At 42.5% G+C, this 11,961-nt stretch overlaps 1 protein-coding gene across 1 annotated transcript; it reads right to left on the bottom strand.

The window, feature by feature from the left end:
* Positions 1–804: 804 nt before the first annotated feature.
* LOC123402367 (protein EARLY FLOWERING 5-like) lies at positions 805–1,984 on the bottom strand. The gene has a single exon (XM_045096287.1). The coding sequence runs from the start codon at positions 1,666–1,668 to the stop codon at positions 1,168–1,170; it is 501 nt and encodes a 166-aa protein (XP_044952222.1). The 5' UTR covers positions 1,669–1,984; the 3' UTR covers positions 805–1,167.
* Between the last annotated feature and the right edge of the window lie 9,977 nt (positions 1,985–11,961).

Here is an 11,961-nt window from a genome sequence, read left to right as displayed (position 1 = left end):
TCTCTAGTGGCAAGTCATGGGACTATACTGAGCGAGCCATTCCATCCCTAGGATGCCATCGTATGCACCGATCTCCAACTCCCTCGTTGGTGTAGAGAAGGTATGCCCCTGCACCCACCACTTGAGCTCGGGCACCATGCGATTGCAAGTTAGCCGATCCGCATTGGCCCCCTGAACGTCCACCGACGCGATGTCCTCGGTCTTGGCTCCAATTCACTCGAAGAATGATTTGTTGACGAAGCTATGGGTACTTCCCGAGTCGAGGAGGAGCAGCATCACATGATTTCCCACCGGAGCTCGAAGACGAATGATGGTGGCCGAATCGGTGCCATCCAATGCCTGCGATGAGAGAAGGCAGCACTCCGAGGCGTTCATTGTAGGTGGCGGGGGCAGAGTGCCCGGACCTGGATCATCCAGCAGCTCCATCACGTGTATGGCATTATCACAAAGAAACTCGGTGTTGTAGCCAACGCGGATGGTGAGCCACTAGGCGGGTTGAGCACACTTGTGTTCCCGCGAGTATCAATCGTCGGACTTGAAACACAAGTTGTTGGCGCGCCGGAAATCGCATAATTGTCGTTCCCGCGTGTATTCGTCCCCTTGTTATTGGATCAATGTGGTGGCTCGTGGAAGCTGCATCGGCACCATCGGGGGAGGCCTTTCTCACGGGGTCAAGCGTGGGTTCTCCCACGTCGTGCCCAACTCCTCCTCCTGGATGCGAGCCAACACCGAGATGCGCGTGATGCTGGAGGGTCCATGGAGATGCACCGTGGCATGCAGTACATCCTTGAGCCCCAAGAGGAATTGGGTGACGAAGAACTTCGTGTTGATTGTGGGGTCAAGGGCGAGGAAGTGGTACATCTGTTCATCGAACATGACACGATAGTCAGCAATTCTGCCGGTTTGACGAAGCTACAATAGTTTGTGCATCACAAGCTCGAAATCGTCGACACTCAATTCCTCCAGAAGGGATGCTGTGAACGCCTCCCAAGTGTTGTCGTGATGTGTTTCATGAAACGCCTGCAGCCAGTGCGCGGCCTAGCTGTTGATGTAGAGCGTTGCGGTGGCCACCCAGTTACGAGGTGCCAACCTGTAGAGCTCGGAGCAGGTGAGGTAGCGATCGATCCATAGGTACGGGGCAGAGCCTTGAAATTACAGGAAATCATGCTAGGGAGGTTTGTGATGCTCCGTGTTGGTATTGAACACGGTCGGGGAAGAGTCCATCCCCATCAGAGGCGCGGCGACCGTGGCCAGAGTCGGGATCACGGGCCGGCGGTTTTCCCGCAACCGGACATGCGGTCCTGCTGGGCGTGTTGGATCCGGAAGGTAACCTGGAGACGGGGGTGGCGGTGGCAGTGGTGGCGGTGGTAGAGGCGGCAGGTAGCGCGGAGACGGGGGCGGCGGCGGTGGTGGCGGCTCCGGGGCTTGATGGACCAGAGTGGTGTCCGAGCCGGCGGAGACCATGGACAACTTTGCAAACGTGCGCATCACGTCAACACCCCCTTGCGCCAGATCGATTTGCTTGGTTAGGCCGCAGAGCTCGTGGGAGAAATAGTTGTTGAAGGCAGCCTGGATCTCGATCTGCTTGTCATGGAGGACGTGCTGCTGGTCGACCTTGGTGATGAGCGACTCCAGCAGCTTGGTGACGTTGATGTTAGCCTCGTCCATGGCTGTCAGGATTGCTCGCGTCGCCGCCGACGCTTTCTAGGCTCCGTCGCCGGATTCTGGGAGAGATCAAACCCCGCGACAGATTTTGGGCAAGCCGACCGGAGTGGCTCACACCGACACGGTGGATGTTACTGATCTTCTCACTAGGGGAGAAACTTTTGGGGCGCACCGAGACGAGGTTCTGAATAACAATTGTAACACCTGAGCGATGAGATCATATCAAAAGGGGGATGAGGACTAGAGAAAATAAATGAGATGGGGATGTGGAGAGAAAGGTGGGTGGGAAAGTAGAGGAATCCTAGGTAGGTTGAGATAGTTCAACTACAACACGCTCGTCCATGCCACAAGTGGCGAATATATAACCTGAACACACACCACCTAACTGTTGCCAACTCGCATGCCAGGTCACACCTGCTAGGTGTGTCCAGGTGTGAAAAAATCTCACTCGGTTTTAGGTGCAGTGTTGTACTAATATAATTCTAATATGAGAATCGAGCAAACCAATTACAATCCCTCATGATATAGTATCATCCCTCCAATAACAGTTATAAAAAGTTGGCCAGATTTTCTACCACAGATTAGCTGTAGTCCAAGAGTAACTACACACATATAATAAGAAAACTAGCTCAAGCGAGTCTAATTGATCCTGCCTTGATCAATCTAAATCCAGCTACATAGCACGCGTGTATGTACGGACCATGGGGATAGTCGTGGCACAACACTAGAAGAGCATCAACCAGTACGATGAATAGCCTGTAACACAAGGCATTGATTGGTGGTGACAGATGAGTTAGTCTTTTTTGTTAGTTGTACAAATTTGCACAATTTTTTACATGTTTGTTTAGTCAGAAATTATATTAGTGACGCCGATAGCAATAGATGGGTTTATCATGTCTACAAGGTGCATGTGGTGAGTGGAGCAGCCTTACATCTTGCCATCGACCATGCTGACTAGGCGGTGCTCATTGCCGACGCGCTCATCTCCTCGTGGTGACCTGGTGTGTGTCATCTACACACGAGGAGGAGGATTAAGTGTCCAGTGAGTCGATATCGAAATTGTAAAGTCCTTGATGTGTCCACTACAAATTTCTTGCATTTCTTATTATATTAGCTAAAGAATCAGAAATTTTATGCACCTCTCCTGATGTTGTTGAACACGGATGGGGTACATGCCGGTCAACGACTACTAGAGTGGCCACAACTTCATGGCCATCTACAAGGTACACAATTAGTTTGAAAAATCAACTTGGTGTATTTTTCAATAGGATTCCTCCTGATTGTTGTGAATCCCACCGACTATTATTTGAGAAGAGACTTTGATTGCTCATGGCGTTTAGGATTGTTCTTTGATGACTGAAGTATATGGGTATGTTCTTTTAGTAGAAGACCGTCGGGAGTTTTTTTCTTGTTGCATCGCTCGTACAAACAATCAACCAATATCAAGTAGCTCCAAGTTAAAAGATGTTTTTAATTTAAATGCATCAATGTGTCAACTATCACTATGTTTCTTATTATCATTGTGTACACTCATGTGCTTAGTTTCTAAAAAACATAAAAGGATGCACCTAACAAGGTAGATTTTGTCTCATGCATTTTTCAATGTCTAAGTATGGTGTAACTAACCAAAAAACATTCTTCAAGCTTTGAAAGAGGCAACCTAAAAATCTGCACAAACATGTCAAACTACTCCTAGGTTCCAAATGAGGAGTCCCGCTTGAATGCACATCAACGCATTTTGCTTTGGTGCCTCTATGTTGTCGGGGCAGGATAATTGGACTGTGGAGCCCCATACGGTAGTGGTAATTCCAAAAATTGCATGTTGTTGATTGGCAAGCATCGAACAATATCAATGTCCGGTAGTAACTCTGATTGTGTAGGCGGTCAAGTTAAGATAAGTGTGCTTGCCTCCCCTTTTAGTCTAGATTTAGAAAACTATGATATCTTGTATGATAGTTTTCAAAATAGTTTGGCTCTTGAGACACTTCCAGTATGCATTTGTATTGCTTTCGCCCAGGTATGTGCATGTGTATTCATTGTTATTGGAATTAGTTCCAACAAACAGTGTATATGTGACTAATTTACTAATCTACTGGCTGAACCTAATAACATGAGCAATTTATACAATTGATATGCACCAATGCTCATACAGGGAAAAATGAAGGACTCAACTTTTTTGGATTAGGCTTGAAGTCGAGTACACCCATCGATCATAAAACGCTAAACATATACAATTCGAGTTAGTTGCAGGTAGTATAATAACGATCTAAGAGAAAGGCTTGAATCATAATAAAATAATAATGGCCGACGGGCAAGGCTCAAATCAAAATAAAGTGAGGTTTCTCAGTACTTATCTATGAGCAAGTCTCAAAGAGTAAGACGAAGCAATACTAACTTGCAAAAAAACTAGCTCTGAAGTAAGTTTGTTAGATTACCATGATTTTTAATACTTAGTTGTTCTATTATTTTTGGAGGTAACTGTAATTTGCAACCAATCATTTTTATAAGCTTCTTAACATCTGCATATCATGATTTTTCTTCCATTTTGTTGTTTTTAATTTCTAGATCTGAATAGTATCGTTGCTTATGAGTTCTCACATCCATTTTCATGAGTTTCACAAGGATGCATGCATTCTTACATCGGGAACCAGATAAAAAGAACAAGCAGACAACGCTGCCAACCTCCTCCAAGGAATATGACTATGATGCGTGACCTCAAGGAATTGTTCATTTAGATTGGTAACAATAATGTGAAATCCTATAGATTGCTTTGGTTTTGCAATTTTTCGTACTGAAGATTGCTCTAGCCACAAGAATAGTGGATGCTTATAGGTTCTTGGGAAATGTAGTTCTTTTTATTTCTATCCTGTTGGAAGTTGCCCGTGTAGAACTAATGATGTCAATAATGCATTTATGTGTGAGTACCTCTTAATTTATTATAGTGTCATTGATATTTATCCAGAGACATGGGGTCTTCCTCATTCTTCAGTCATTTTCCATCACAACCAACGTTGCTTTTCCAAGGTTGTGATAAAAACGGATGAGGCGGTCCTTCTACAAGCATAGAATTATAATAAGCAAGCGCTCCCGAGGACAAATGTATGAGCTTTTATATGATCTTTTTGTACATGACATGACATTCCAGGAAGTGAAGGTGATGCTGAGGTCATCATATGATAATTTCCGTGCTACTATTTTTTCATAGAATTATAATATGCTCCTGATGACCTACAATTAGAGGTGATCAATCTTAGTCCTTTCGATAACTAAGAGTGTCGAACCAAATGAGGAGCAGAAGGAAATGACACGCAGTTGTCAGCAAGGTATTCTCTGTAAGTGATGTAAGTAACAGTGATAGAGAGTTTTGTAGCAAGATAATTCATAAGAAGTGATAAGTAACAATAGTAGAAAAGGTGCAGCAAGGTATCCAATTCTTTGTTTAGCAAAGGACAGGCCTGAAAGTACTCTTATACTAAGCAAGCACTTCGGAGGACACATGGGAATTTCTGTGTAGTCATGTTCAGCATGGTGAGTTGATTCGCGTTCTCTACTTTGATAATTTGATATGTGGGTGGACCGGTGCTAAGGTGTTGTTATTACTTGAACAAATAACCGTGTTATGATTACCCTCTCTCGCAAGCATCCACAACTATGGAAGAAGAATTAAGATAAATATAATCATAGCATTAAACATGTGTATCCAAATCAGCCCCTCATGAAGCAACGCATAAACTTGGGTCTAACATGGTGTAGTGTCATGTAGTCAACGTTCACATGACACTCCTAAGAGAAGTAACAAGATACATAACATAAAAATATCGAACAAATACCAACTTTACATAATTACTTATAATAAGACTTCTCCCATATCTTAAGGAACAATAGTAACTACTCACACCTCATCAACATGTTCAAAATCAAAGGTATAGTAATAATGAGTAAGGATCTGAACATAATATCCTCCACCAAGTAATCCAACAAGCATCAACTACAAGATGTAATTAACACAACTAGTAACCCACACGTACCAATCTGAGGTTTTGAGACAAAGATTGAATACAAGAGATGAACTAGGGTTGGAGATGAGATGGTGTTGGTGAATATGTTGATGAAGATTGGTCCTCCCGCGGAGGATGAAGGATTGGTGATGACGATGGCTTCGATTTCCCCCTCCTGGAGGGGAGTCCGCCCTGCAGAATCTCTCTGCTTGAGATAAAAAGGGCATGTGCCCAAGTTTCCGCCTCGAGACTACAGCGCTTCGTCCCGAAAGGTTGCTTATGATTTTTCTAGGTCAAAACACACCATATAGGAGAAGAGGGGTGTGAGAGGCACTACAGGTTGGTGGGCACGCCCTGGTGGCTTGTGGGCAGTAGGTGCCCCCCTACGGTATATTTTTTGGCCCAATAATTCTTAAATATTCCATTAAAATTCTGTTTGAAGTTTCAGTTCATTTGGAGTCTCGTGATTTCTCTGTCTTTTTCTTGGTTTCCCTGATCAAGAATTTCAGTTTCGAGATATTCCAGATATTTAGAGAGAAAGGGAGTAAGAATTGTTTGATGGATGGGGATAATAGACAAGAATAACAAAAAAATTAATAAGGTATCACGATGCAAAATAGACGTTTCAGCTCCCCCAAAATTAGACCTTGCTTGTCCTCAATCAAAAGCCAAGCTCATAACTAATTGCCACATGACTTGAGAGGGAGAAGTCGATTAAACAAAATACGGTGAGAAAAGAATAATGAATAATACCATAACAACAAGGATGTTATCATATATCTTCTCATAAACAAGTAACAATCCATTCGCAATTATTGGAGTATGAAGCATAAACTTTATTGACAATCAACAAACTATGTTCTCAGTCATTGGGACAATCATAATTTATCATATTTCAGAGGAGGGTCTATGTAAGATCTTTCTTTTTTGTCAAGTTCACATACTTAGCTATATCTTAATCATCTATGATTGCTCATGCTCAAGTCATATTTTTAGAGCTCATGTTTCCATAGGACACGTCGGAAGATAGGGGCTTAAATGATTTGCCTCCCAACTCATTTACCTCAAGGATAATGTCAACAATAATAAATCATGATCATCTGCATACACTTGCATATATAAGTCTGAATCTTGGCTCAACACATGATGCTTGCCACTATAGAGTTAATAGTTAGGAAGAGGACTAAACTTTATTGGCAGAACCACATGAGTGTACTCGTGAAGATAAAAGAAAGGCCCTTCGGAGAGGGAAGTAGATGTTTTCATGTGCTTTCATGTTTTGGGATGTGAAAACTCGTAATGTAAAGGAACATCTCTTTATATTTCCCATCTTGATAAAAAAATTATTATGCACTTTGTCGGTTTTATTTCTTTGCCATGAGAAGATTGTACATATTTGAGGGCAGTTTTTATTGCTTGATGCACCAATGAAAACTTACTTGAAGGATCATATTCAATCCATAGGTATGTATGGTAGACTCCCATGGCAAAACAATGGGTTTCAGGGTTACGCATGCGCAAGTAGTATCTCTACTTAGTGCGAGTTTTTGGGTTAGAAAAGGGTCTAAAGCAAGCATCGCGTGTTAAAGGATCCATCGCCATATAACTTCTATGTGAATATAAACTACCATGATGATTACTTTCTCTTCCATGTCCTATATCAACACTTGATAATTATATAATATTTGATGAGGTCTCAAAGTCATAAAAGATGTCCAAGATAGTGTATTTATTTGAGAATCTTCTCTCCTCTATCATAATATTGCGTAGATTGTAACAATGACTAATACTATGTTTGCTTATTCTCAACAACTTTTATCACTTGTACCCTTTTTTATGTGGAGTCAATACTCCTCATGAGATAATCATATGATCTTTCTATTTCTTTTATTGTCATGCTATGATGATGAATGCACACAAACTCAATTAATCTATTTATATAACTCTCATACTCAATTACAAAGGGTAGGTGGAACGCAAAGAAAAAAAAACTTAAGCAAAGCAAATCTGAGATTTTATTTCTCTAACTCACGAAATAGCTAAGGATCAAAATAAGACAGATGGTAATGGTAGAAGTGATGGCGATACGATACCGGTGCCCATACCCATTTACTCATGCGTCCTTCTTGGGTGATAGTGGTGGTGATGCGGCGGAATTTTTCTTCTCCAGCCTACGTTTGAGGATAAATTTCCCTCCCTCAAGTCATTGTTTTCCTGCTCAAGCTTCATTATATTTTTGCATAATGCATCCTTGTTTTGCTGGAGAGAACACGACGGGAAAATTGGATCTTAAATTTGTTTACTCCATTTGGGAGACTTGACTACTTGAATTTGTAAGTGCATCTAGTGGCCTTAGTGATTTTGGTGGTTTGAAGACTTATAGGTCAGGAAACTAATATGTTTGTGAGTGTACACAGGCTCTATAAGTCAATGAGGAGTTTGAGTTATACGATGAATATCGACCCATAAAAATGTATGTCTTCAGTTGAAGACTTTGATCGTGAAGAAATTGCAATGAAATTGATATTCCTCATGAAGATATTAAAGATGAGGAATTTGGTGTGTCATGAAGAAAAACACTCTGAAGACTTTGAAACGTGAAGATTTACTCTTTTCGTTCCATTTTCTTTACTCTTGAGTCATAGGAACACAGTACTGTTAAAGGGGGTCTAGGTAAAACAACGGAAAGAATTTCCTCATGATGCTCAACCCAAGCCTAAATCTACCGAAACCTCAAAGTGAGGAATATGAGAGACATGAGGACTTTCGCAGTTGAAAGTTCCGACCGTTGCCTCAACACGCGCCACCTCACTAATCTTATCCACCCAACGGTCACATTATTTAAGGGCATTTATGTCAAATCATGTCGGGATGCTCCCAGGCTATAAACAACCGCCCCGTACAACCACTAGCTGGTAGGCTGCTCCGAGAAAAACTAACACTGTCATTTAGAGCAACCCAAATTCCGCACAGTCTTCGAGAGAAAATAATCAAGTGATGAAATACCCCAAACACCAAACCCCAAACCAAAAACCAAGTTATTGAGCATCACCGAAGAAGTTGTTCTTGTGTGGAACTGAAGCCTGATACCTTTGGGACTGTGCATCCTCCAGACGGTTAGGCGTCATGGTCTAGAGCATCCAACAGTCAATTGGGGATCGCCGGGTGACCGAGTTTTTAGGGTTTGTAAGTCTATCCTGAAGACTTACCATGAGTGTTGGGCAAGGACTGTGTGTCCTTAGCTCAAGGAGAATACGGTAGGGACTGTGTGTCCCGGAACTGTGTGTCCTTTTTGGCTTCAATACCAAGCCGCTCCGAACCAGATGTACAACTGTCACAGAAGTTGGAACTGGGTCATCAACATCTGTCTTCATCAAGCTACGGGTTCTATTTCTTCAACTCTTTCATTTCCTCAAATTGTATGTTGAAGACTTTCATCTGTGATGTTCGAAGAATTTGTCTGAAGACTTTCTCTGAATTTCCTCAATCTCAAATTCTTCACTTGAGTTAATCCTCACCTGCATACTCTGTACCTACGAACTGTGCAAACCGAATCTCATAAACTTCATCGTGTATTTAGTTGTATTTGTTTTTGCACTCCTGATCCTGCGCTATTTCCGCTGCACTCAATTCATCATTCAGGACTTTCCTCACAAGAAATTTCCTCAGCGATGAAATTCTAAAAATCACCTATTCACCCCCCTCTAGTCGATATAACGCACTTTCAATTGGTATCACAGCAAGGCACTCCCTTGTTCTGTGTGATTTTGGTTTAACCGCCTGCAGTATTAGTTATATAGACCGCGGGTATGATCAAGGTTACTGCAGGATGTCCTACCTTTGAAGGAAAGGATTTTCCCTACTGGAAGACCAAGATGCAGATGCATCTTCAGGCTATTGACAATGATCTCTGGTATATTGTGGAAAATGGTATTCCCTCCATCGCTGCTAGTGTCTTTGCCGCTGATGTGAAGAAGTTCAAGCAACTTGACTGACAAACGAAGAATATCATCTGTGTCCATCTGAGAAAGGTCAGTATGGCAGAGTGAGTGGTTTGGGAACAACTAAGCTTATCTAGGATAGGCTATACAAAGTCAATGAGGGAGTCTCAACACAACGTGACTCTCGTGTTGATGTTCTTCGCAAGCTCTTCAACCTCTTCAAGAGGCTTGACAATGAAAGCTACCAAGATACCTTTGATGGCCTCACTAACATCTTAAATGAACTGCAAGCATTGGGAGCTAGAGACAGCACTCACCATGAAGTTGTGAAGAAACTGCTAAGATCTCTTGATCCATCATTTGACACACTAGTTCTGATGATTAAAAAACAAAGAGACAACAAAAGGCTTGATCCTGCTGATATACTGGAGAGACTCAATACTCATGAATTCCAACAAGAAGAAAAGAGAGAGATGTATGGACCAAGCTACTCAAGACCTCGTGCGCTGAAGGCTAAGGCTATTTCCTCATCTGAAGAAGAATACTCAGATTGCAGCATTGGTGACCCTGAAGAACTAGGATAGGAACTTGCTATGCTCGTGAGGAAATTCCAGAATTTCACAAAATGTGGCCAGTTTGGTATATCTTCAAGTACAGATATGAGGAAATCGCAATCTTCGTCTGAGGATTACAAGAAAAGAACCTGCCACAAATGCAAGAAATCTTGTCACCACATTGCTGACTGTCCTCGCTGTGTGAAGGAATCTAGGAAGAAGAAATACAAGGATGAAAGTTCTGATGACTCGAAGAAAAAGAAGAAATCTTCAAAATCCTCATCCTCAAAGTCCTCATCGCACAAGAAGACCAGTTTCAGAAAGGCTCGGGCACTCATTGGCAAGGAAATGGATTTTGAGGAAGAATTTGAGGAATGTGATGAAGAGGAAGGTTCTGAAGAGGATTCAGAGTCTGGTGTGGCAAGTCTTGCACTAGCTACCACATTTGTCAGCAACTCAATCTCCAACCTTGAAGAAAATGCCAAAGCTATCTACACCGATTGAAATGCTGATGAATTTGCTCCAACCTATTGCTTCATGGCAAAAGGTTCAAAGGTACAAAACCATACTTCCTCCTCTGATTCTAGTGACTGTGAACCTGATGATTATCAAAAACCTAGTTACTATAAACTTGCCAACATTGCCACTACACAACACAAGTGCCATTGAAAATCTTCAAAACCTGCTAGACAGAAGCGATGATCTATTGAATGATGAAATGAATCGTACTCAAGTCCTCACTGAAGATGTGAAAAGTCTTCAGTCTAGATTTGATAGTCTTCAAGATCGTTATGGCACACTTTTGGCTGATCATGAGAAACTTTCCTATGAACTTCTCCAAAGGAAGGTTGATCTTGAGAAGTTAAGAATGCCTCATGATGATCTTCGAATAGAACATGATTCATTGCTTGCTCAACAGATCAGTACCGCTTAGGTTGAATTAATACACTACTAGAAAAATGCCTGCTAGTGGCGCACCTGTTTTGGCTACTAATGGCGCACTACAGGTCCGCCACTAGCATCATGCCATTAGAATTTTTTACTAATGGCGCACCACAGGTGCGCCATTAGTATCTAGTATACTAATGGCGCACCAGGCAGTGCGCCATTAGTATAGCTCATGGTGCGCCATTAGTATCTGGTATACTAATGGCGCACCAGACAGTGCGCCATTAGTATAGCTCATGGTGCGCCATTAGTATGCCTCCCAGGGGCCATATTTACCCATGTGCTCTGGCTTACTAATGGCGCACTAGTTGACGATGCGCGACTAGTGTGCTTTTTGCAGTGCGCCACTAAAGTGCCGAGTGGTGCACCACTAGTATGAATATTAGGTATTTTTTTTCTGATATTTTTACAGGTTACAAAACATACTTGATCATGAAAGGCGCGCGTTGCCGCGCCCATCCATTTTAAAAATGGATTGATAGGATATTTGTAAATATATAGAAACAAAACATATAGACAGATTTGTAAAAAATTTGGTCGGTAGCAGCCAAGGAGTGCAGTAGTTGAGCAGTATGTCTCAAGGAAGAAGGCCTATACACTATCACATTATGAAGAACTATCTGTCAAAGGATCAAAGTAGTGTCCGCCACTCTACAAACAACCATGCCCTGACCATAAAGCTCCTTTGCAAACTCTGAAGAAGGCGGGCTTGCTCTTCGGTGTCGGCGGCTTGGTGTGTGAAGGAGGCAGTGGCCGCCCCCTCCCCTCCCGTCATGCAAGTCTGAAGAAGGCGGGCTTGCTCTTCAGTGTCGGCGGTGGACAACTTCGTCAAGGTCGTCGTGCTTGTCGTTGTTG

The sequence above is a fragment of the Hordeum vulgare genome, chromosome 6H (assembly GCF_904849725.1).
Source record: "Hordeum vulgare subsp. vulgare chromosome 6H, MorexV3_pseudomolecules_assembly, whole genome shotgun sequence".
Lineage (NCBI taxonomy): Eukaryota > Viridiplantae > Streptophyta > Magnoliopsida > Poales > Poaceae > Hordeum > Hordeum vulgare.
This window is presented reverse-complemented; position numbering and strand designations above follow the sequence as displayed.

Bases quoted from the DNA above. Each gene is read 5' to 3' on its own strand.
- LOC123402367 (XM_045096287.1), bottom strand. From the start codon at position 1,668: ATGGACGAGGCTAACATCAACGTCACCAAGCTGCTGGAGTCGCTCATC.